The sequence below is a fragment of the Podarcis vaucheri genome (genome assembly GCF_965113315.1).
Source record: "Podarcis vaucheri genome assembly, chromosome: 1".
Lineage (NCBI taxonomy): Eukaryota > Metazoa > Chordata > Lepidosauria > Squamata > Lacertidae > Podarcis > Podarcis vaucheri.
The window spans coordinates 46669801-46696658 of record NC_138759.1 but is presented as its reverse complement, the minus strand read 5'-3'; the positions used below and the strand labels follow the sequence as shown (position 1 = coordinate 46696658).

At 40.6% G+C, this 26858-nt stretch overlaps 2 protein-coding genes across 3 annotated transcripts; one reads left to right on the top strand and one right to left on the bottom strand.

Annotated features, from left to right (window-relative positions):
* Positions 1–21: 21 nt before the first annotated feature.
* On the top strand, positions 22–11244 carry LRRC57 (leucine rich repeat containing 57). 2 transcript variants are annotated; one of them, XM_082241081.1, is made up of 7 exons: positions 22–179; positions 2359–2539; positions 3113–3248; positions 3815–4083; positions 5868–6053; positions 7139–7221; positions 10973–11244. In XM_082241081.1, exons 2-6 carry the CDS (start codon positions 2456–2458, stop codon positions 7178–7180), a joined length of 717 nt encoding a protein of 238 aa, XP_082097207.1. In that variant the 5' UTR covers positions 22–179; positions 2359–2455; the 3' UTR covers positions 7181–7221; positions 10973–11244. The 2 variants fall into 2 exon arrangements, with proteins under 2 accessions (XP_082097207.1, XP_082097206.1); XM_082241080.1 differs by lacking the exon at positions 10973–11244 and having other exon boundaries at positions 7139–8042.
* Positions 9601–26208, bottom strand: SNAP23 (synaptosome associated protein 23). The gene is made up of 8 exons (XM_082241194.1): positions 26039–26208; positions 19040–19148; positions 18638–18679; positions 18150–18198; positions 17096–17213; positions 14731–14880; positions 13904–14048; positions 9601–12434 (listed from the first exon to the last, which is right to left on the bottom strand). The coding sequence occupies exons 2-8, from the start codon at positions 19094–19096 to the stop codon at positions 12369–12371; spliced, it is 627 nt and encodes a 208-aa protein (XP_082097320.1). The 5' UTR covers positions 19097–19148; positions 26039–26208; the 3' UTR covers positions 9601–12368.
* Positions 26209–26858: the final 650 nt, after the last annotated feature.

Below are 26858 nucleotides of genomic sequence, written 5' to 3'. Positions count from 1 at the left end.
CCTCCACCTCAAGCTTATTCCGGGCAGAGGCTTCGCCATTATTCACGTTAGGCGACGGGGTTGTGCTGTCATCCGGGGCTTGCGATTCGCCGTGGGGGATTAAAAACAGTGCGGCTGGCGTTTCTGGTGCTGCGTGTGCTTGTTGCTAGGATGCGAAGCGGCGGCGAGCGTAGTTACAGGTAAGACAAGCTCAGGTGCTTGTCCACCTCTTTAGGTCGTTCTCCCGAGAAAGCCCCTGGTTCCCGTCCTCCTTCCTCGGAGGGAAATCGGACTAGGGCAGCAGGGATGAGATCCCTCCGTTTATAGCCTGTGCATCTTTACCTAAAAGTAGCTGCACCTGGGAAGTAAAAACTCAGCTAAACTGTGTGGCAGCGCATCTACAATGCGTGTCTACTCGGAAGTAAGTCCTGCTTGAATGCGATGGTTCCTGTCCCAAGCCAGTATCCTGAAGCTTGCAGCCTAGTCGCACTGAGTTCATTGTGGCTGACTTCTCTGAGTAAAGAGAAACTTGGGCTCTTTCCCTCTAACGTAGGTCAACTTGGACAACGCCCATCTTAGATAAATATGCTGCTTTGTTTTCCCCTCTCCACCCATAGTCCGCCTGGGTTGTATCCAAGTACTCGGAGTAGACCCATTGAAATTAGTGTTAGTCATGTCTATTAATTTCAGTGGGCTTACTCTGAGCATCACCTGCGATGGATACAGCCTCTTCGCTGGATAGAGATGGCATATTGTTTGATAGCCATATGTGGAAGTGGAAAGTTAGGCAGAGTGTTGTTGTTTTCAATTCCACCAGCTGAGATGGAGGAAGATGGGGCAGCTGGGTTTCCTCTTTATTTAGATCAGAACTGTCTTCACCTACCCACAGCCTCTCTTCCCAGCTTCAGCTGAGAGGAGTGAGGAGGCGGCGTGGAGAGCAGGCAAAAGCTGGTTCAGGGGAACTGAGACGCATTGTTTAAATACTGTTATTGAGTGAATAAGGATTTTGTTATATGCATATACCAGTACTTGGGTGGTGCAGAAAAGAAACAGTGTTGACACTGGGAAGTTAAAAATCCATAGGCCTTTGCGATTCCTATAGCCGTGGAACCTAAACTTGAATCAATTATGTGAGCTCAAATCTGCAGCCTTTGTTTGCAGTACTGTAGATTAGTTGGGACTGAGGAAAGCAAAAATTGGAACCATTGAGGGGTTAAATATTTTATGGTATCTTCTGCTAACATCTATGCTTTTGATCCTTTAAGAACGTGAATATATTATTCTCTGTTGCTCATCACTTGATAATCTGGAATTTCCAGGAATAAATATCAAAACTATGTTTACAAAGAAATATTTTTCTATGCTGGCTCATTAGTTTAATAGTTTGTGAGCTTGGTTGAGGGATATGTGCTAGAACCTGTTGTGCAAGTACCTTTCCACCATCCTACGTGACTGCTGGTATTTCTTTGTGGCCCTGTTCACATGACAGGGTAAGCTAACTATGACTTACCTGGACTGTGCAAGCGCACAGGCTCTGGGAGAGGAGCTTGTAGCTACTTTTACTCCAGTCGTTTTTTGCTTAGCTAAACCAAAGTTTGACTTAACATGTTGTCCGAAACCGAACTTGTGGTTAAGATTTCTCCTCGATAACCTGAGCTATATCCAAACTGTGTTTTTTTACTGTGTACTTGGTTTTTTTAACAATTGTCAATTCTGTCTTGTTTTAATGGATTTGTAAGTTGCTTTGAGACATTTTCTTGTGAAGAACAATGAATAAATCTAATACTCAAGAAGTAAGCCCCTGTGAATGTGACATATTCCCTAGTTTGCATATGCTGAGCCTAGGGTAGACTATAAATAAGTTCTCATGGCTTCTAACATTATAAAGCTTGTTACTGGATGGGCCTGCCTGCCTGATTACATAACCTACTTAGTAGAGCTTTTTCTACAAGGCCGAATAAATTACAGTAAAAACCTGGGCATGTCTACTCAGAAATACATCCCATTGAGTTCAGTGGGATTTACTCCCAGACAGGTGCATGTAGGATTGCAGCCTTAATCTTCTTGGACTACGAGCATCAACATGCTGACCTGGAAACAAATTGTTTTCACTACAGCTTAAAACACATTCAGTATTGCAGTCTTTGTCTAAATCTTTGTCCTACGTACTGGATATGCCCATATTTCCATATAGTTCTTTTTCATTAACTGTCCAGCTCACCCTCTATGTCATGATGATCGCATCAACTTACGCTTGATTTCTTATCCCCTGAGAAATAGGCCTGAGTGCTTTTCTTTTCTTGTAAAGATGATTGCGCTGCTGGAGAAAAGTGACTGATAATCCTGTATCATAAGTGTTATAAATTTACTTTTTAATAGAACATAAACTTATGTTGCCTAATGTGGCATGAATGAAAGTGACTCAGCTGGACTTGTGCTACACACATTTGTTAGCATCTGATACAAGAGCAGGAGGATGGGAAACAGTGCCTTAAAAGCGCATTTGGAGACAGCACAGAAAACGGGAGTGTTCCAGCTGACGGGAAAAGGCCTTTCTGAGGTAAAGACCTATATCATAAACATGTGCCACAAATGATTTTATACTGCATAACGCAAGAGACAGAGAGAAATATTTGTGCTTTGAAGAGTTTTTAAATTTTTGAAATCAATTTTTGATATGTTAGTGGGATAAGAAGCATAGAAATGTCAGTTGAATGGGTTCTAATTAATGTATCTTATCCTAGCTATAAAAATAAAAGCTATTGGTTTAGTGAGGCTTATTCCCCAGTAAATGTGTTTTGGATTACAACTTTAGACCATTGCTGATCAGGTGAGATAGGATGGGAACATATAAGATTTTGCATTGCTTATGCTACCTATCATAGTGGACATGACATACTGTGATAAATTTTGTGTAATATGTAGTTTAATTGTCAGTTTTGGAGGATATTCCCAAATTAAATTGTCCCTCTAGTCTTTTCGCACCATTTATAGTTTTGTAATTCTGTCCTTCAACCTTATAAACCTAAAAAACTCCTTGCCTGCACCTTTTATTATCTTACCTACCCACATATACTTAATGCAATTTGTGTCGTTCTGGAATTTTCACATGATTTCTGAATTGCTTTTTCAGTTTCCTGAAGATCTGCAGAAGCTTGCAAGTAACCTCAGAACAATAGATTTGTCGAACAATAAGATTGAGGTCCTACCACCACTAATGGGAAAATTCTCTGTGTTGAAGAGCCTTGCTTTAAATCACAACAAGCTGAGTAAGACTTCTTAAATAACTCATCATCAGCTTGCTGAAATAAATTCAGTGGGACTTAGTGACAGGAAAAATAGATATTTAGGATTGCAGCCTACATTACCACAAGTTTAATTCCATCATTTTCTTTCAAAGTAATAGACATAACTCAATACATTGGTTAAAAGCTTTGCAGCTTAGTAGAGGATGCTGTAAAGCTTGCAAAAACAGGTTTTGTCACCATTGCGATTCCAGGTTGCTAAGATACTCAAAATTATCTCATCTTATTGAAATGCTCGTGACTTGTGAACCAAGCACTTAACTTGAAAAATTGCCTTTAACCATGCCCTACCTCTCCTCCTTCATTTTTCCACAAGCAGCTAGAGTTCCAAAGAGAAGGTAGAGCCTGCACACTAATTCGGGCAATTGTAGCTTATCCATTCTATATCTTCATGTATTGTAAGATAAAATGTTGACTGTATCCTAACACAATGGGGTGCTGTATGATTCCACAACAGTGACCTTTATACTATAATTGTTCTTTCCTCCGAACAGCTTGATTTTATTTGTTTATATATATATTTTTGCTAGCTGCACTACCTGAAGAGCTGTGCAAGCTGAAAAAATTAGAGGCGTTGCATCTGAACGGCAACCAGCTGACGCAGTTACCGGCTGCCTTTGGACAACTTTCGGCACTAAAGACCCTGAGTCTTTCTGGAAACAAGCTCCGAACTGTACCTGTCCAGCTCTGCAGCCTGCGTCACCTAGATGTGGTGGATCTCTCCAGAAATCAGATCCAGAGTGTGCCAGATACAGTTGGGGATTTGCAGGCCATTGAACTAAACTTGAATCAAAACCAGGTCTGGAAACTAGTTTTTGTAGGTGTATATCATTCAGGAGGAAAGAGCTCCTCAAAGCACAAGTGTCACTTAAAATTCTACTGAAATGGGGGGTCTCACTTAGAGCTGCAAGCAAAATTTAACATATTCCTTTTGTTTTGTTTGCCCCTATGGGAAACCTGCTAGGTTATTCTCTATTTTGTAACACAATTTTCCATTTGTTGAGAAGAACGTTGTAGCGTTTATGCTTTGAACATCATGTCTTTCTTCAACCAGTCTTAATTCCATTCCATTAAAACAATACACCAGTGAAGTTACATTCAAACCTTGTACAAGTGGAAGACAGCTCATGCAGCTAAACCTTCTGTTTCCCCCTCCTTTCCCCCTGTAGCCTCCAAAAAGCCTTTCCAGAGGGTTAAAGTGGGACTGATTGAATATTGGACGCTATATTTGATGAAGCTACAGTGGGAGGGAGGAATCATAGAATCATAGAGTTGGAAGAGACCACAAGGGCCATCGAGTCCAACCCCCTGCCAAGCAGGAAACACCATCAGAGCACTCCTGACATATGGTTGTCAAGCCTCTGCTTAAAGACCTCCAAAGTAGGAGACTCCACCACACTCCTTGGCAGCAAATTCCACTGTCGAACAGCTCTTACTGTCAGGAAGTTCTTCCTAATGTTTAGGTGGAATCTTCTTTCTTGTAGTTTGGATCCATTGCTCCGTGTCCGCTTCTCTGGAGCAGTAGAAAACAACCTTTCTCCCTCCTCTATGTGACATCCTTTTATATATTTGAACATGGCTATCATATCACCCCTTAACCTCCTCTTCTCCAGGCTAAACATGCCCAGCTCCCTTAGCCGTTCCTCATAAGGCATCGTTTCCAGGCCTTTGACCATTTTGGTTATTTGACCAATTTGGTTATTTCAGGAAATAACCTGAAATCTAGCCTGGGTGATTCCCCCCCCCCCCAACATACACAGTGAGCATAGCACACAATGTTCTATAGAGAGGCTTTTGGGGATGGTGCAGAAAAGAGAAGGGAGAAGGACACAAAGCTGTTTGTACAACACGGTTCACCCCATTGGAGGCAGTTCTATAGGGAAAATAGATTGCTTGAAGTTATGGAGTTGTTGTTTTTGGTTTGGTATTATAGGGCTTGAATTTGCATATTGTGCAAGCTGAAACAACAGTGCTATTCCCATAATTTTATGCATGCATGTCTTAAAATGCATTGAAATTTTTGTAACACTTTTTTTAACAAGATTACACCAAAGCACTGAATTGCTGCTAGTCAGGATGGACGAACATAGCCATCATGTTCAATCAGATGTTTTCAGATCAAGCCCCATCACCTCAGCATTGGTAATACAAAGATACCTTAGAAATGGGGAACTACAAAATTCATGGCCCTGTGATGTTCATAACTAAGTACTCAGACTCGGTGTTGGGATGTTTAATTGTAACTCTCTGCTAGTTCCTGCAGTGAGTCCATCCTAGCTACCCAGTCAATTCCCCAATAGTTTAGTGTATCTGCATTTTGAGCATTCCTGCCTCCGACGATGGAGGCTGAGCATTGTAATCATGGCTAGTAGCCATTGATAGCTTTATCCTCCATGAGTTTGTCCCATCCTCTCTTAAAGTCACCCAAATTAGTGGCTATTACTGCCTACTGTGAGAGCAAGTTCCATAGTTTTAACTATGAGCTGCATGAAGATAGGATTTCTTTTATCTGTCCTGAATGTTCCAATTTAGCAGTGGCAGAGCAATAACTTTTTTCCCCTTTCCCTGTTTGATGCACAATAGATTTCCCAGATCTCCTCACAGATATCTTACTGTCCACGCCTCAAGGTCCTGCGTCTGGAAGAAAACTGTTTAGAACTAAGCATGCTTCCTCAGAGTATTCTCAGTGATTCTCAGATCTCTCTGCTTGCTGTAGAGGGCAATCTCTTTGAAATCAAGAAACTTCGAGAATTGGATGGATATGACAAGGTCTGTACTATTCTATTCTCTCCCCTCCCTCACCCTGCTGTAAACCAATAGGCTTGGGGAAAAATAAGGCTTCCATTTGTGAATGAAATCAGGGGAAAATGTTTGACTAGTGTCTTGCCCCTCATTGAATCCTAATCTCTCCTACTTCCAAGACTTCTGTCAGATAGTAGCATTGTTCAGTTACATTCAGTTAGGAATATTACAATTCTGTTCTGAATTTGAAGAGTTGTTTCAGCTTTTCCAGCTGCACTGGCTCCTGGTGGAGTACAGGGTCAGATTTAAGGTGCTGGTTTTGACCTTTAAAGCTCTTCACGGCCTATGACCTTCGTACCTAAGGGACCGCCTCTCCCGGTATGCCCCACGGAGGACCTTAAGGTCCATAAATAGCAACACCCTAGAGGTCCCAGGCCCTAAGGAAGTTAGATTGGCTTCAACCAGAGCCAGGGCCTTCTCAACACTGGCTCCGGCCTGGTGGAACTCTCTGCCTCATGAGACCAGGGCCCTGCAGGATCTGATTTCTTTCCGCAGGGCCTGTAAGACAGAGTTGTTCCACCTGGCCTTTGGCTTGGAGCCAATTTGATTCCCTCCCCTCCCCCTTTCTTTTTTCTTTTCCTTCTCCTCCTGTGATGAGGCTACATTTTAATATTTTAATGTTGTATTTTAATTTTGTTTTTAAGTTGTATTAATTCAACTTGTTTTTATTATTGCTTGTTAGCAGCCCTGAGCCCGGCCTTGGCTGGGGAGGGGTGTAAATAAAAATTACTATTTTTATTATTATTAATTACCTAATACTATTTTACTTTTAAATTTTCTAATTCATTTGTCCAGCACAGAATATGAGTTTGTAGCTAACCAGTTATTTTTCTGAGTAGACCCAACTGAAGAGACCAAAGTTAGTCATGTCAATTAGTATCAGTTGGCCTGCTCCGATTTTGGATGAACAATGGCTACAACCCATGATCTTGAATTGGTTCGGTATAAGAAACTGCTGGATAGGAAACATTCTTGAGAATCTCTCATTTATCTTCCTTTCTCTTGCATTTATTCCACCCAAACTCCTAATTTTATCATCTTCTTTTTTTAAGTACATGGAGAGATTCACAGCCACGAAGAAAAAATTTGCCTGATGGATTGCTACCGGTCTTATTTCATGAAGGAGAGACAAGAGGTGTGATGCACATAGCTTATATGCTGCTAAGTCTTTTCAGGAGAAGGAAACTCAAGGCTTTAACTGCAAGAGAACTTTGAACTGGTTGAATATGTTGTTTTTAAGGCCACAAAGTGAAACCAGCAATTGGTGAAACTATCTTGTACGTTACGCTTTACACCTTTGCAGGTAACAAGGCACTTCTGCTTATGTGATTCTCCATCTTCAGGGATCATTATGTTGTAAGAAGAAAAATGTTGTAGAACTCACTTGGGCTGCAGAGGGTTTATTACAGATGTTGGCAGCCTTATATAAAGTATGGAGTACATGGAGATAACACTAAGGGGAACATTTGCCAAGGAGTACACTGAGGTTCTGTAACAGGATTAACTCTAGAATGCAAAGTCATCTCTTTGCATTAAATGTTTTATAGTGTAGAGGAGACTGATGTTTTTTTAAAAAAAAAAAAATCATGTACATTTGAAAGCACAAGTAATTGGGCTGATAGTAGCTCAATGTGTCTAATCAAAAATAGTTGTCCTAGCTTCATCTCATGCTCACCTCCCCTTGAATGGCTTGTCTTCCATTTGATGGTGTAATGCCCTCTAGTTCACCTGAGCATGCTAAATGAATGAAATACAGGTTCATAATGTCTACACTGTATTTGAGGGGGGAGGGAGCTGACACCTTTGCACTCTGTGTTCATGGCAGGAGCAAACTCAACTGCTTAAAGGGGATGATCACCTTATTACTGCCTTATACAAAGCACCCAGGAGGACCTAAGATATGCAACTTTCTTGAATAACTTGTATATTTTTATTAAAAAGATATTGCATCCACAACTGTCTTAAGCTTTTTGGCACCTTTTGACAAACTTCAGTTAATATATAAATTCACATCATGTAATCTGAATAGTAAAGAATAAATATGCACAGCTAAAATTGTTCCTGTAAAATACATTGCTCCTTATAAACTATTTAAAATAAAATACCTAGGAAAAAAAGCAGTACAGTATAATTCATCTTTCTATATAGTGTGCGGGCTGTCAAGATCAATATGCATGCCTGTCGCTACCGGTGGTTGCTTTGGGTGTGATTGAAGGAACAACATATAGTCTTTTTTTTTGTAACTTGGATTTAATTGCTGGGGAAGGAGTTCATAGTTTGAGTTTAAAGGCTGTGTAAAGAATACAGCCTTTAAGTCATATCTGTACCCATATACAGACTATACAGTCATACTTCGGGTTACGCGTTTTCGTTTGCGGACCACGCCGAACCCGGAAGTACCGGAACTGGTTACTTCCGGGTTTCGGTGTTCACGTATGCACAGACGCGCAAAATGACATCACGTGCGTGCGCAGACACAGCACTGTGGGTTGTGAACGTGCCTCCCGCATGGATCATGTTTGCAACCCGAGGTATGACTGTAACTCTTGCCTCCCACCCCCATTCTTGCATATAGTTCCATGTAGTACAAAAAACACATCTGTTGAGTCTAAATTTCAGGGAGATGCGTGACTTGGAAGTTGCCATTTGAAAACCTAAGTGGTCTTGCAAAAGTACTCTGAGAATGTGCTGTTTTACATGTTAAGCTCACTTAACTGATTTGTTTTTGTTTCAAACCTTGGGTCAGTCACTAACTCTGAGCTAACCTACTTCACATAGTTGTTGTAAAGATCTAGAAAGTGGTTGAAAATGACTGCAAAATCAGACGATGAGTGCTCATATCATATGTACCAAAATTTGAGTGCAAAGTTGGGCAGATGTATTTGTTAAGGCTAACCTTATCAGGTACCTTACCACTCACCCTTATTATGCAATGCTAAGAAAACCTGATTTGAGAACCTTTATGCACATTAAGCGTATATTCTCCCCCTTCCCCCACCATGTTTATCTTCTACTAGCCAGTGAGGAGTAGGGATCAAACAAGTATGCAGGAGAAAAGATTTTACTAGATAAGACTATAGGAATCAACTGTTTCATTTTGGGGAGAACAGCTACTTGGGAGTTCTGGCAAGATTAAACCACCCCCATAAAACTAAAGAATTGTACATAGCCAGTGTGACACTAAATTCTTAGAAATTCCTCAGAAACTTGACAAACTTCAGGGGTTATGCTACTTGACACAAATATATGGAAAGGAGAGTATCTGAGGCTTGAGTTTCTCCCAATACTTGAAGAAGGCATCTATATTTCCTCTTGCCACATAAAATATAGGTTGTTTTTAGAAAAGGTCGCCACAGCAGCAGCAAAAAAGCATTCAGTGGAAGTCAGTTTTGATGAGTTCTCAGATGAGAAAATCACTTGTAGCTTACTCTCTCTAAAGTAGGCAACAAGGTTGTATTAAGTTCGATTTTCAATGCTAGTTAGCATTACAGGTGTTTTTGAAAGAGACAGGCAATGCAGGCAACCATAAGTTAATTTATTCAGTCCAGCAAGTAGAAACCTGAGGCATTCGCTTAATTACAGCTTAAAACGGGCAATCTAGAAAGCAGAAAATAAGGTATAGTTTGATGTAGAGCACCATGCAGTTAAAAGCTATTTAAGAATTATAACACAAGAAATTATGCTATCCACATCCAAGTACTTTTTCACACTGCTGTAGAGTTTCCACAGAGGCTAGTGAACACATGTGCATTAGACAGCTACATTTTTACTTCATCTGTGATGGTAGTCTGGTAAATCTGAAATTAACAGTAACAGTTATTATAGCACTTGAATGTTCACCATTTTATTTCCATAGACTAGTAAGGTTTAGTGTGCGAACTGCCATTTCCAGCTTTGAGGATTGTATGTTTCACTATTACTAATACAAGGAAACAAACTGACAGTGACGTGCGCAGTTTCTACCCTACACAGCTAGAATTACCACCTCGCCCTTGTTGACAGGAGGTTACGTGGAAGACTGAGCTTTGTCTTATTATAATAAAAATTATGGCTCAGTTGGAATTGATATGCAGAGTGGCAGAAAAATGAGGTATCCTCTTGTCATCTATGGGAAGTGACAATACAATGAGCCAATTTGTTTTAAGCTCTTGTCTGGCAAGACTTAAAAGACTACTGCAGCAACCACCACAAGGCACTGCTATTTACTGGGCAGTCTTTTTAGAAAGAAAAAGCACTCAGAAACCGTCTACATGAAGTATTTTTTTTCTTCTATGGAAGGGTTGGGAACTATGCTCCTCCCTCAAATTATGAACAGTTTTTAATTTTTACATATGATAAAAAATACTCAGCTTAAACATATAGCAGCACAAAGCACTAAGTCCGTATCTCTTTAGAAAACAAAATGATTCCAATGCCGTTTGGTGAACTCTTAATTAGAAGAATGATCTAAAACTTTCTTGAGAATCCTTGGAATTGTAACATTTTTCATTGAACCAGTCCTATAAGAAAGCTAAATCAAGCACCTTCATCCTGAAACAGAAATGAACTGAAAGTTATATACTAAGCACTACAGAAGGCCTGCACAACTTGCAACCCATCAAATTAAATGTAGTCTAGAAGCCATGAATGGCAGTTCCTCATGGGCTCCAAGCTTCAGGATTACACAAAAGGCTTAGTTCACAAGGGCCTAGCAAGGCACAACGCATAGTTGATGGTGTACATTCAAGCTTGAGGGATCACAATTTGTAGAGCAGGCATAACCTACAGCCAAGCCACAGCTTTAAAGTTTGTAAAATAAACACAAGTTCAGTCTCATGATAAGAAAGATAGAAGCAGCAAAGCTATGTTTCAATACTGACTTCAGTCTTTCACATACTGTATTTCAGTACAGGTTTGAAGCTTGAATACACATATGGTTCCAACTAAAAGATGAGACAACTGTTTTGTAATGAGTTGCTGAAGGAAACCAGGTGAGCACACAACTGTAGTCAATTCAAAACAATTTAAAGAACGGAGTTTTATCAAGCCACAGCAGATGCAAACTCACTGTAACAACCATATCTTTTGTTCTCACTGGAAACTAGATTGCGCCCTGCTTTGGATGTATCTCTAGAAATCCTGTAAGTGTTTTGCTCCGAATAAATATCTCAAGATGCTGGTCTCCAGATGTTGGCTTTTTGGTACACAACTAGATTCATAGTTTGTGTAGGGAGGGATGAATTTATTTAGGAAACAGCATTACAAAATAGTTTTCACTCAATCTTAAACTCTGCATAACTTTCCAAATGTTGCTTTTTGATGGAACATTTCACAGATCAAAATCTCTTTTCAGCAGTACCAGCATCCAAAGAATATGCAGCATTTACCAAGAAAAGGAAAAGATGTTTTCCGACAACTCATACAATAATCTGCAACAGAGCTCTTCACCTGGAAGTGTTTTGCTTGGAATCCTGAGTTGATGATTAGGTGCTGTGTAAGCCCTTTCACCTCTCCTAGGTCCTCTGGCCACCAGAAAGTATGTCTGGGTAGAGCAATAACTAGTAGGATTGATGACAAACACCCAGTTTTTCCGGAATAAAATGGGGATAAACTCCTAAAAGTTTTGTGAGAGTCCCATGTCCAACTATACAGGGTTTTTTGTGTGTAGCTGGACTATTCATCCCCTTGTTATCCAAATGAGAATTGCTATGGCTCAGAAAATGTACTTCTCTCCTATATATATATATATCTTGAATGCCAACAATGATGTGTTTTAAAGCCCCATTCTCAAAAGTAGTAGTTGCTGAACCACATATTCCAATTATAAGAATATAAAATGCACCCCCCGTCATGTATGGTTTGACCATGAAATCTATGTGTTTTGTAAACTAAGGTCAGCTTTAAGACAAAGTTCATGAAAATTACTCATCCACCATTTTAGTGATGACATGAAATATTGAGTGAGGTAATGACATTCACTGAATGCATCCTCTTCTGCCTTTGCTCAGTTGCCTCACACTCACACATCTTACTGCAAAAGGGGGAGAAGGTACCATGGAAATATTTGAAGCCAGAAAACGAAACCCTGAGGATATATTAAAAAGAGTAAGAAAGCCAAGTCTCTGTTGTGCTATTTTCCTGGATTCTCAAACCGTGTCTGTATACAAGCAACAAAAGAAGCCATATGATGCATTGTCCTGCTTTGTTCCCTCTTCTGAATCCAGCCATCTTTCTTCTTTGGAAATTGAGGTTTGTAGAATAAAATGGACGTCTTCAGTTGGATAAAGAATTGGAAGCAGGCTGCTAATTTTCAATGAGTTTTTTGGCTCTTACATTGGCTTGCTCAATACGATCTTTGTTGGTTTCAGCCTGGAATACAAAATATAGCATAAGACTGCTACTAAACTAGAAAGATGAAAACAAACTGTATCATACTGTGATTCAACCATTTCTTCAGGAGTTGGCTCAGAATAAAATTGATATTATGGTGAGTCAGTAGTTAAGTGGTGCTTGAAGCCATCTGAGCAGAAAAGCCTTTTACTCCTGCAACTCATTCAGAATTTAGAGCAAATACCACCTACCAATGAAGATATGCTTAAAGTACTGGAAGAAATGCTTTGGACCCTGGGTGTACTGGTCACTGGCTGACTATTACATCAGCAGTTTAGGATTTAAGCTGGCTTCTAGAAGTGTTCTAGAAGAGCAAAATTCAATGTACTCATTTTCATCAATGCGAAGACCTAAAGGGGTTGGGCCTTACGTATCTGAGCCAACTTCCTTCTCCATGATCTGCTGTATGTTAAAAACAGCAAAACCATGATGGGAGACAATCTTGGGACCACTCTCCATATTTGGCACACCCTGCTTCAAGGAAGTCCAACCCAAACTACGCCAGAGTGTTTTCCAAAAGCAGCTAAACCTTCCTATTCAGTTAACTGTTTAGTGGCAGTAATTGTGATATAATCAAATTATTAGGAAATATGTAGCACACATATATAATAAAGAGCAATCTTCAGCTAAGTAAAGTAGGCCAGTATTCTCACACCCATATTACTGGGAGCATGGGAGAAGCCAAGGCAGGGAAATAGTGCTGTATTCTTTTGTGTAAACCACAGTCACTTAATTGTATTCATAACTCAGGAGATCTGTATCAAGGTTTTCCAGGTCTTATATCATGTTCCTAAATAACTATGGTAGCTCTGATTTGTGCATTTATCTCTCATTAATGTAAAAACTGGTAAAAAAACAAACCAAAACAATTCAAGCACAGAGTTGAACAGAGGTTCCTTTCCATGATTTCTCGAAAATGTACCTTGCTTTCAGTTGTCTTATTTTTGTTGCTGCTTAACATTGGGATTAAAAATCTAAGGCATGTGGAATATTATATCTCAGCCTATCAATATAATGTTTATCATAATTTTCTACACCGAGTGCTACAAAAGAATCCAGAGCAGTGGGAAAAGAATTCTGTCTGAGATAATCACTGTTTCTATATGTAAGGACCACAACCAGGAGAGTTTGCCATGAGATCAGGTTTAATCCTATCTAGCTGCAGGACCCATCATCTGGGTACAAGGATATTAACTCATGCATGCTAAACGGCTATAGCCTGTTGCTAAATTGGAATGTGTTTTTGTTTAGACCACTTCTCTATCACAATATATAAAAATATATTTAGGTGGTGTGTAGAAAACTAAAACAACAACAAATATAACAAAAGTACACAGTGTATCTGGCTACAGCTTAGCACTGTGGCCTTGAAGACTTATTAACTTGTCCACCTGGACACTAGATTTACCAACATTAAGACATCAATAGTTGAATTCTTTGTTTCTTACCTTAATGTTTATCTGATCTATCTGCTGGTTTTGTGTATCAATTGTGTTGCCCATCTCCACGGCCATATTTTTCAGGTTCCCCAATATGTTTCCAACTTGAGTTAGGTTTTCTTCCATTTCATCTTCTCTGTCATCATTTGTTATCCTGTTGAAAGTATCAAGGGAAACCAACATTGAGAAATCCCAAGTTCCTGTCTCCCGAATGTTATCGCATCCCAAGTTTTCAGAAGTATTTTCTGCTATGGAGGTTTCTACGCAAGTTTGTTTGAAAAATTGAATCAGAAAGTGATATAATCACCTAGAGACACTATAGATCTACTAGAAGTATCTGAGAATGATCTCATGAATTACACAGAATAGCCATGTTTGAATGATCAAATCAGAAGCTCTGTAAACCTGTGGAAAGCCCCTTGGTGCAAAGTAGAAAAGATTCCAGAAATGGTAGTTAACCACAGCTTCTAGTTATAAATTGGGTGACTAATGGCTTCCAGTCAAGCCAGGATTCACAAGTCAGCTTTAAAACATGACTTCATATTCTGAATTGTTTGGAATTCATTAACCATAGTTCCTGCTTCAAAAGTAATGAGATGCTGTGGTTAACTATGGCTTCTTGGCTTGTTTCCCCCACTCACACAAAGGGAAAAGTGAATCGGGAGCACGGCAGCTGCATGGAGCTTATGTATATCCTGGCTAATGAAGCAAAAATTTGATTGTGTGGACCAGGCCCAAAGGTTTGTCCTTAAGCTTACAAAATGCAGTCCCTACTATTGCAGAGAAAAGCATTTAGTCCTATAAATATTCAGGAGTGGGCAGGAGAAGTATCTTACCGTTTTATGTAGCCTCCAGATGTTGTTCCTCCCGAATTTTGTTGCAGATTGTTTGCAACACGCCCTGGTTGTTTAGACACTACATGATCATTCTCTATACCATCACTCCATGTTGTCTTGTAAGCTCTGCTAGTCTCAAAATTCTTTGTTCTACAAGAAAAGTCAGAACGCACATTATTAGATCAAAGATACAAGTTTTAACAAACCTAATGTGCTCTGATGGTGTTTCCTGCTTGGCAGGGGGTTGGACTCGATGGCCCTTGTGGTCTCTTCCAACTCTGATTCTATTATTTCTATGATTCTAATGTGCAATATAACTAGTAATAGAAAGGACAGTTTCATACATGACAGAGTAATAGCCCCAGGTTTGCCACAGAAAATGCCATAGCGAGACCCAACCAATCCTGACTTCCTGATGTGTGTTCATGTTTTCAAATACACATTCTTTACATTTGCACTGAGCTTTGTGTGTGCACCAAAAATGTCACATAGCAAGTGAATTTAAGACATATAACTTCACACTGGAAGCAACCTTATACAAAAATAAGCACAACCATTTTATTTTTCTAAAGTTTGTATGTTATATTTAAATCTTGAACTGCTTTGGTATCCGAACTGTTTTCTTACTCCTCAGCCTCCTTGTTGCTACTAATGGCTGCTATGTTAAAGAAAATCAACCAAATTACAGTCTAAGATATAGGACTACAATGCGTGTTTAAGAAGAAATAATGTACAATCTCCCAGCATTATATTTTTGGAACAGATGAATAGAGTATCAGTAGTTCAGAATTCTAATATTGTATGACCAAATTCAAATCATCACTGGAGTTTTTAACAAGTTGTATGTAAGATCATGATTCACGGAATAGACTACATGAGGGATTGGGAATCTGTGGTCCTCCAGATGTTCTTGGACTCCCAACTCCCATGAGTCTCAGTCAGCACTCAAGCATGATAGGAACTGGAGTCCAACAATATCTGGAGAGCTATAGGTTCCCCGTCCCTGGTATAGATATATGGGAAATAATTTCTAAAAACAAATGCAGTGAGCTAACGGTGACTAGAAAACCCCCACTGTTAGCTTTTAGTGTCATTTCACAATATTCCTCCAACATTTCCCCCACTGTATACAATCCACCATTTCCCCCAAAACAAAATCCAAAATCCAACAGTATCATCCTAGAAGACTATTTCAGGTTTATGAGGCCAGACCAAATAGTTTAAACACAATCTATAAGCGACATAGCACAGATACAAACACAACTACGGACCATCACAAAATAGCTTGCGTGTTAAGACAGCATGCACATGCATATATGCACCCAGTTAGAACATCACCTTCAGGCAGCTGGTTAACAGTACAGGCTGCTTCATAAGATTGACCTTTTTCTAAAGTCCACTTTGACCAGTTAAGCGAATCCAACCTCTGCTGCTAAATCTTCATTTTATTAAGCAAGGAAAAGTGGGGTGGTTAGGAGAGAGAATGAGAAAAGAGTGAGCAGTAAGACCAGCAAACAGATAAATAGTTGTTAGCAAACAAACTATTTCAAAAGTACAGCTGAGATTATGTTTGTGTTTGGGGGGGGGAAGCAGCTTAACCCTAACACAGGGAGAAGGAAAAACCGATTAAGACTGCAACCATCGTCTACTCAGAAGAAGATCCTACTAAATTCAATGGGGGTCACTTCCATGTAAGTGGGGTTAGTACTGAAACTTAATTCTGTGAGTGCTGTATTCACTACTTGTGTTAAGGCCAGACCATCCCAAAATTACTAGAAGAAGGTTATATTGTCCCTCTTCCTCTACTTAAGCAAACTGAAATAGATTCCATAAAGATCTCTCAAATGTCCATACGTCAAAATAAGAATATTTAGAACTATCACAAAAGCCCTCAAACAAGCTAAGCACTCTCCAGGAAAAAGGAGTTAGAATGTGATAGCAAAAGGAAGAAGAAAATAGGTATTTAGAATGTATATCATACTCCTGCCTGCCAAGCTCTCAAAGCATTTCCAAATATTCCTTGCTTCTAGTCAACCTACTCTGTGTTTGTGTGAAATCTGTACCTTAACCATACCAACCAGGTATTATTTTAACAGTAACAAACAATACTGGCACTGAGCAATATATACGCAAAATAACTAAGGTCATCCAAGCATTTACTGTTAATTTTTCTTTTGCCCTTACACATAATCAGGTTCAAGGAATTTGTACTACTAAAAGATTTAGAACTTCCACTAAAACTTGGGGAAATAGTCTAAAGAACACCAGTTAAAAAAAACTCCCAATCTTGATATTCTGAGCATTTCTCAATGGTCTCAATTTTCCCCCTTGAATTTTGGAATTTATCAACCTGCCTTTAACTGACCTATTGCAAGGACAGACACAGAGACCACAACACTTGTTGAGCTCTGTCAAGTTCTTCTCAGCTTCTCTCATGTCTTTGTTTATCTGGTCCATTCCTTCTTCTATACGGGTTAACTGTTCTAAGAAAAGTATAAAGAAAAAGGAATTTTAGAGAACTTAAATGCTACAAGATGCTTGATCTTCAGATGAGAACTTTAATGGTTTGTGTTCAAAATGCTTCTTAAAAAAAAGAAAGAAAGAAACCCGAGGAAATGCATTAAAAAGTGATTTTGGAGTTGGAAGAGAAACTTTTTTGAATACCAATAATATGCAAGTGAATCACACTAGTATCCACACCTGGGTGGACTCAGGCCCCAAATATCTGAAAGACCGCCTTCTTCCCTACAGACACTCTCGGATGCTGAGTTCAGCAGAGGGGGCCCTCTCGGTAGTTCCTTCACCCTCAGAGGTTTGGGGTGGGGGAGCAAGAGAGGGCCTTCTCTGTGGAGGCCCCTAAGCTGTGGAACTTCCTCCCCAGAGGTACATCTTGCACCTTCATTATACAGCTTCTGGAGGATGCTGAATACACACTTATCTACCCTGGCTTTTGACACTTGAGGTGCATAGTTTTAGAACGCACCTTATTTTTTATTATTGTAATTTGTTTTAAACTGTTTTTAATGTTGTGTTTTAAGGTTGCAACTCATCCCGGGATCTTATGTTGAAGGGCGGGTAAACAAACAAACAAACAAACAATATTCATGTGCCTCAGGTCTCAAAACTAAAGTAAAAAAATACTGCATGCTGCACGCAATTTATTTTAGATAACCCGAGCCATAATACTACCAAACAAACTTATTCTAATCCAGCTCTTGAAGAAATGGTTGATTCACAGCATGATATAAACAGCTTTTTTCCATCTTTCTAGTTTAGTAGCAGTCTTACGCTATGTTTTGTATTCCAGGCTGAAACCAACAAAGATCGTATTGAGCAAGTCAATGTAAGAGCCATCACTCACTCACTCTATCTATCTATCTATCTATCTATCGATCTATTATTACACATGCACAACTCACCCCCTTGTTCATCTAGCATGGTGAGGGTTTTGATTCCTGTATCTTGGGACTGTAAGGAAGAAAAAAAATGATAGGAGATACAAAACCAGCAAAATCTAATGCTAGAATTGGACACAAGTTTGTACTACAACAGGCCATTCTACAGAGTTTCTAGTGAAGAGTACACTATTTGCATTAGTACCATGTAAACCTCAAGGAAGTCCATTTTTTGTAAAAGTATGTTCAGAATCTTGCAGAAGATGAGCAATTCAGATGCAAGTATCTGACAGCTAATTTATTTTGAATTTGAACCCTAAATACAGCAGCAATGCAAATATTTAAAGTTCAAAGCTGTCCCACCCATAGTCATCATCTACACATGCCTCATAATGGCACTCACATGCTTTAAAAATAGCAACAGCTGGGAACAGAACTGCAGGAATGAACTGCTCTCAAACAATTTGATTTGTTCTTCCTCATCCCTCACTCCCGCAAAAGCTTTTCCTTACCTCAATGGCCAGGCCAAGAATTCTCCTTGTGCTTTCCAAAGACTAAAACAAAAAAGAGATTTATCTTCAGCCATATGGACTTATAAAGACATTTAGTAATCACACTATATACAGAGTTTCATGTAACTGAGCATGATGTTATATTCCTGAATCTAAATAGATCCTACTAGGTTATATTGTTCATTTCAAATAGCAATATTCTGAAAACAGTATTTTTGTTTTCTATATTAAAAGCTTAACGTATTGAGAGAGGTTTTTTCTTCAGTGGTACAGAAACCATTTTGGACAGCAAATATCATTTACTATGATAGGGCTTTGTGCATCCTAAATAGCTTTCTTTAATGTGAGGTCTACTTTCCACTACACAAGCACAGGAGAAAGAGAATAATCTAATATAATTACCTCATCTGTAACTTGATGGGCTCTCAGTTGAATTTCATCAGGCGACAGCTCAGCCATGATTAACACTTATTTTCTTATCTCTGACTATACACAAACAATGGTATTTCCTCTGTAACAAAGAATACATCATTTACAAGCAGAATTCTAATAAATGTCAAACGATACAAGTGCTCTAAAGATGTGGTAACACAGTTCCTATTATATTTACATTCAGCTCAATTCTCAGGTCTCAGGACAAGGAACACACAATTTAAAATTTCAATATCAATCAATGACTGGAATATACAGTGGTGCCTCGCAAGACGAAAAGAATCCGTTCCGCGAGTCTCTTCGTCTTGCGGTTTTTTCGTCTTGCGAAGCAAACCCATTAGCGGCTTAGCGCTATTAGCGGCCTTAACGGATCAGCTGATAAGCAGATCAGCTGTTAAGTGGCTTAGCGGATCAGCTGTTAAGCGGATCAGCTGATAAGCGGCTTAGCGGATCAGCTGTTAAGCGGCTTAGGATCAGCTGATAAGCGGTTTAGCAGCTTGGGAAAAGGGGGGGGGGAGGAAAAAAAAACCGCAGGAACTCGCAAAACATTTTCATCTTGCAAAGCAAGCCCATAGGAAATTTGTTTTGCGAAGCACCTCCAAAACGGAAAACCCTTTCGTCTAGCGGGTTTTCCGTCTTGCGAGGCATTCGTCTTGCGGGGCACCACTGTACAGGGAAAAGCCATAATGAAATAGCCCCTATTGGAGATATGTTGATTGCTTAAAAGGTATAATTTAATAAAAGCAGTGTCCATTCACACAGGCACCTCGGTCAGTAAGAAGTTTAAATGAGGTTTTGCACTTTTACTTGATTAGTCAAATGAAGGAATGAGAAAAGACCAAGTTTAGCCCAGCCCCATTTTTCGGTGACCTGATAAGAAAGATAACTATAATAGTTGAAATCAGGCAAGACACAGATAACAAGTGTAACCCATTCACCCCAAAGCAAAACACATTCTTATATCGTATACCAAGTGCAGCAGCTGGGACCAAACAAAGAAAATGGCAGCCTGTAAAGCCCCCACCTCATCCACATCTTAACACTCCCTAATTCTTTGCTCCTCACTTTTAGCCTCTGTGATTCTGAGCCCTCCAGATTTTTTGCTCTAGTCTAGTCCAAGGCAGCACAACTGAGGATGGCAAATATTTAACTGTTTTAAATGGTTTCATTTCTGTTGAAATGAAAGCACAGGAGGCAAAATTGCTATGTTAACCTACAAGGGTGAATCTAGGAGGGAATGGAGAATATGGAGTTTGCAGAGGCTGAAGACATAATTACCCACATGCAGAAAAGATGTTTCCCAATTTCTACCACAAACAAAATTCAAGTTTGTTCTCCCACCTTGGAGTCAGAAGGTATTAATTATTGTTACTCTGCCTCAGTTGTTTACTATCTTAGGAATTTGAGGCTTGCTGGCAACAGTGATTTCAGCTCTTAAAACACCCTGTGTTTCCCCTTGATTTTTAGCACTATGTTGTTAAGACTTCAACAAAAAACACCCCCACTCCCTCTTTTTTTCTTATAAATCATTATAATTGCTAAACAATTTAAAGCTGAATTTTGTTGCCGTAATCCTAAAAAATGAACTGCTATTCCTTTGCGCAATGTTATCTTTTTCAGTCAGTATCTTATTCAGAAGATATAATTTTGTTGATTTAGGGTCCTCTAGTTCTTGAGAGAGAAAAATACCACCAGGGAATCAAATCAGAATATAAAAAATTACATTAGCACTTCCCATAGAGAAAGCATTATGGCCTCCCTAAAAAGTTGCCTCAATCACAACTTTCAACAATAAGGTAAAAAGGTAAGGTAAAGGATCCCTGGATGGTTAAGTCCAGTCAAAGGCGACTATGGGGTTGTGGAGCTCATCTCTCCTTCAGGCCAAAGGAGCTGGCATTTGTCCACATACAGCTTTCCTGGTCATGTGGCCAGCATGACTAAACTGTTTCTGGCACAACGGAACACCGTGACAAGTGCCAGAGCACAGGGAAACACCGTTTACCTTCCTGCCACAGCAGTACATATTTATCTACTTGCACTGGTGTGCTTTTGAACTGTTAGGCTGGCAGAAGCTGGGACAGAGCAATGGGAGCTCACCCCATCATTGCGGATTCGAACCCCATACCTTCCGATCGGCAAGCCCAAGAGGCTCAGTGGTTTAGACCACACGCAACAAACAAAATGACCACAGTAATAATAATAATTCAGAAACAATGTCATATTTTCCTCAGAAGCAATAGGTTCCTCTGAAAATGTCCACCCATACCTAGCGTATTACTTCCAGGGTGGCAGGCAATTTTAATGAGTAAATAGCATCAGTTAAAATTTGGCTAATTTTCATGTAGTGCACAGCCCACAGCATTTTGTCACAGCTCTTTCCTTTAAAGTTTAAACCATTCCACTCCCATCCCCTGAACCTGACACAAAAGATTCCATTCTCCATCTTTACCTTTACATTCCTCCTCACAATCTATCATTTCTTCCTAGCTTGTCTTAGCTCTCCTGATATGTTGTCTGGGCATATTTAAAACCTTCCCCCAGACATGCATGTTGACTATTGAATGTTAAACTTTTTAAAATAAACTTTTTGTTCCATTATGCTCTCATGACTCAGATTTTTTTAAAAGGGTGACATCAGGTGATTTGACAGGTGGGCAGACCCACCAATCTGTCAAAATGGCTCACAATGGTTGGAGGAGGTTCCCTACCTCTTGCCGCATGTATTTGACATGGCCTGGGACTTGAACAATACGAATTTAACTAAGAGGAGCATCAGGAATATTTAGCAGAATTTCACAAGCAGAGATTTTTTGAAGTTGTACATTTAAATCTCATCAGAAGCCTGAAGGATCCAAGAATTTTGCAACACATTAGCTACCAACATCTGTGGTAGCTCTAGTACTATTTTGCAGCAGAGAAGTTACAGTGGTGCCTCGCAAGACGAAAAGAATCCGTTCTGTGATTCTCTTTGTCTAGCGGTTTTTTCGTCTTGTGAAGCAAGCCCATTGACGGATTAGCGCTATTAGCGGCTTTTAGCGGCTTATCTGCTGATCGGATCAGCTGATAAGTGGCTTAGAAAAAGGGGGGGAAGGAAAAAAAAACCAGCAGGAACTCGCAAGACATTGTCAGTCTTGCGAAGCAAGCCCATAGGAGATTCGTTTTGCGAAGCACCTCCAAAACGGAAAACTCTTTCGTCTAGCGAGTTTTCCATCTTGCGAGGCATTTGTCTTGCGGGGCACCACTGTATTTCCCTATTACTTTACACTGACTAAAAAGTAAATAAATGTGAAAACAAAGACACCACTCAACATCTCTTCCTGTCTTTTTTATCAGCTTCCTAAATATGCTACAAGGACAATAGTGTTATTGCTGCTCTTTCAGATAGCACAGGAACAACATGGTGATTGCTTTGCTTGTTTAACACTTGAAACAGCCTAAATACTACATAGGAAGGCCTTCTAGAGTTACGTAACAGCAGTATCTACTATCTACACTACAAATCAAAACCTCCACAGCTTTCAAACTACCCTTCCCAGAATATTTTTTGAAAAGCTACAACAGGTAAACCAGTATAAATTTGACTTCATTTTGTAGTTTGCTTCTGCTTTGTTGTACAAAACTTTAGTAGTTGTCACATTCAAAGATAATTTGAAAAGAAGAATGTGTGGGTATGAACATTGTATTGGAGGTAGTTTTCATGTATTCTACAGCAAAGGAACTCCAAATACTTGCACCTACCTTAGAAAAGACCCACATTACAGAAGCAATTCTGGAGACTGCATTTATACAAAGGCAAGTGTGTTACTTGATTTGATCATTGAATGTAAGAGTAACTTCCATGAGCAAACAGGTCTCCATAACCCAAGATACAATCCAAAATACAATTAGTAGTGGAACAACTAATTCCCCACAAATCGGCTTCTTCTTAGGGAGGAAACTTCTTTTATAAAGCTGTCTCAAGTGACTGCATACTTTCATGTTGATGTAAGGCACTCTCTCTCAACTTCTTGGTCAACAAAAATGAAACAGCACAATAGTGCTAGAAGACAGCCAATGCTGGAATTACTAAAATCCCCAGCAATGAATTCCCCTTGTGATATTAGCAAGCATTCTGTTGCTAAAGATCTATCTTTTGTATTGATATTCATGGTGCCAGAAGTGAAACAGCTCCTCACCAGAGTATAAGTACTTCCACTTGCAGGGGAATAACTGCCAATTTTAATTTATAAATGCACCCTTTCACATCACTTTTAATCCCCTCCTGAGTTCCCCAAATTTTGTTAAGACATTACTCAGTAGTCACAAGCGACTGCTGTGCAGAAAGAAAAAGAGCACCAACTTTGGTAGCATGCACTGTGCAAAGGGGGGTTGGAAACATGTGAACATAGTGATTTGCATCACAGCCTATATCTTTAAATAGAACACTTCCTGAGTAAATATCTTTTATGGCTTTGTGACTTACTCTGAAGTGTATGATAGAAGCAATTGTGAGATATAAAGAAGTTATTAGAAAGGTTATTTAGGTTAGTTGGAACACTGATGCAATTCTCATGGCAGACCTCACAGCTCAAGTATTTGTATACAGTATATTAAAACTGTAAATAGGATATGACAATCAGCGCCATGGAACATCAAGTTATTCCTGATGTTCATTTTCCCTCTCTAAACTGGGTCTTAAAGGCTGAATGCACTGAGGCTATTCAGTTCCCCTTTTCCCCTTAGCCCATTACCTTCCCTCAAAACACTTAGCCTGTAAATCTGGAGACTCTCCAGCTTGGCACTCAGTGCAAATGAAAGGGTTGTGGCTAGAAAGGAAAATTGCTGCATCCTCTTTGCATGTATAAAGTTGCCTTCAACATTCACAAGGGGCTCTTTGGATCCCAGTGCTAATCGTCAAAATGAAACAGAACCGAGTATGTATGCATCTAAGTTAAAAATGTATAGAGTACTATTTGTAGTATTCTTAAGAGTATGACTACTTTAAGAAACAAGGGAATAAAACTCAGGAATGGCAAATGTTGTGGGGGTGCTAACATATGAAATAAGCTGATAGTGCTGGATGCGTAAGCCTGCAGACTACCATAACTCTTAAGGAGATAAATGTGTATGGTAGCAAGGAGAGGCAGTACTATGTGTGAACAAGACCTCAAGTCATACAAGAAGGCAAGCTTATGGCAGCCTTGTAATTTCCTGCTCATCCCTGGAAACTGTGATTACCAGGGATTCCCGCAAGCAACTTTTATAGGGTTCTGAAAAAGCTGTGCTCTATATTTCACTAACAGCTTGACTGCTGCATGAGATACCAAAGCTGATGGCAAATATAGTCCTCAGAAGGACTATGAACCAGATGGAGAATAGCCAACACAGCCTGGAATAGTTTATAATGTACTGATTGGGTAGAGAATGAGGGGAGACTGCTCTTTGATCAGACGCTGCTGCATAGGACTGTGCATTCAAGGGAGGAAGGAGCATGTTTACATATAATGGTTAATAGTTATCTCTATGTACAAAAGACATGGGGCGAAGAGTAGAAAAAAAGAAGTGGGAGGAGTTAGAAAAGATCAAGTAGAAGGGAAAATGGGGAACCATATGGGAGAATAGAAGAACAGGAAATAGCAAAAGAGTAGAAAGCAGACAAAAATGAATTATTGGAAATAAGATGAACAGCTCCATATCACACAATCTACTTCATGTACCTTACCAAAGATTCAAGTTATATCATGTTCTCAAGATTATGAAGATGTAAAGGCTTTCAACCTAGTGTTGGGTCCAGATTTGGGCAATACTATATCCTTTTCTTCCAGCCACTCTGACACTGCCCAGTCATTTGCCTTCTGCTTCTTGGGCTAATGTGTACCACTGCCCTGAAGTAGAGAATGAGTGGAAGCTGCTCTCCTTGCCCTTGACCATACTCCTGGACTGTGTACGTACCACAGTTCCCAGGATTCTTTGGGAGAAGTCATGTGTTTTAAACGAATGGCGTTTCTTAGAGAGGGCACATAAAAAAGCAGTAACAGCAAGGAGGAAAAAGACCAGCAGACCCTGCTTTGGTGTGGGCCTTTGCAGGTGCCCTACAACACTGACTCCTGAGTGAACTTTCAATTGTGGAGTATACTGTGAAGGATAAAAGTATGCCTTAAACTCTTGTTTTCCATAAACCAGCTACTGCTATTACTCTGAAATGCCTACTCACTTGTTTTATGTACCTTCTGCTGGGAACGCCCCAAAATAAAAGTTACCTTCTCCCTTAAGTGCCTTTCCATTCTAAACCACCCTCAGGAATTAAGGGCTCAGAAAAAGGATTCACACCTTATGTAGCAATGATATAGCATGAAATATAGGGCAGCTCTGGGGAGAGGAAGCCAGTGGCCACATTCCTCCGCGAATCCCTAACTCCCCAAACCAAGCGGGGCCTGGAAGGGAGGCCAGTCCCAGGCAGGCAGGCAGGCAGGCAGCCCGGAAGCCGGGAAGGGGCGGCAGGGCAGCTTCGCCCGCCGAGGTCCCTCCGCTGCCGGGGATGCGAGAGCGGCGCTTCTGCCTCTCCCTTCCTCCTCGCCGCTTCCTGCACTATCCGCCTCTCCCTCTCTCCTCCTTCCTTCCTCCCTTCCGCAGGGCTCCTCATCCGCCCGCATTCCTGGGCCACTCGCCGCAGATCCTCGCCCAGGTTCAGCCTCCAGCCCAGCCGACCATTATGTACAGATATATAAACCCTGTATATACATATATATGTATGAAGCCGAGAGACGCCCACCCGGCCCCTTCCTTTCCCGGGCACCTCGAGCGCCCCACCTCCCTCCGGCACCTCGCCCGACCTCCCCTCCGAGCAGACCCCGCACTCGCACCTTCCCTTGCACGCCGCTGCACTCATTCACACGTACTCCGCGAGCCCGCTTCTCCCCATCCCCGGATTCCCCCCCCCCGCCGCCCCAGGCTGCCCGCTCCTTGCTTTCCCTTTCGAGGCTCACTCACACGGCTTCGGAGTCGACCAGCCCTCGCCCTCCTCTCCAGCCCCGCACCCGGGAGCTCGGGCCTTCCGCTCTGCCTCGAGTCTGCGGGGGCCCCTTCGCTCGGCCAAGCCCCACCCGGGCTACTTCCTCACAGCCTCCGCCCTCCAGTTCCTTCTTGACCGACGAGGTGTCTCCTCCTCGCTCCTTGACAACAACACCCGCCTCCTCCGCCACCCCCACTCACGATTGCATTAGTCGCTTCCGCTTCGAGTTATTGGCGAAAGCGAGTGACTGTCAAACTCCGCGTCCTCCTTTCGCTTTCCAGAACACCAATAATCACTGTTTGGTTTTCTGCATTCGGTTTCCAGCTGGCCTCGCTTTCTATAACCTCCCCTCCCAAACTTGTGCACACATACCAATAACTCTGGGTAACGCTTCTTGCATCAAACGCAATGCACAGTAGCCCGCAAACACTTATGCTATAACAACTTTGTTGCTCTCTCAGGTGTCACAAGACTCTCTCTATTTTGCTGCCAAACAATAAGACGGCTGCTCATCTAGAGAGTTGCTGTTTTTGCTGGCGCTCTCCTTTCCACTCCGTTAGTTGGTTATGGATTCAAAGTGCCAAATCCGGTGGCAATCGTTGCATCAGGTCAGACACCTGCGGTGGAGACGTCCTTGCTTTTCTATACATCGGCTAATCTAAGTTTAGGTTTTTGAGACGTGTGTCTACCTCTATGATCGACATGGCTGAATTTTCCAGATTCTTCTCTGAACATAACAATATGATAATAAACAGACTTAAGCAAGGAATAAAGAAATCTCCTTAAAGTCCTATGTAC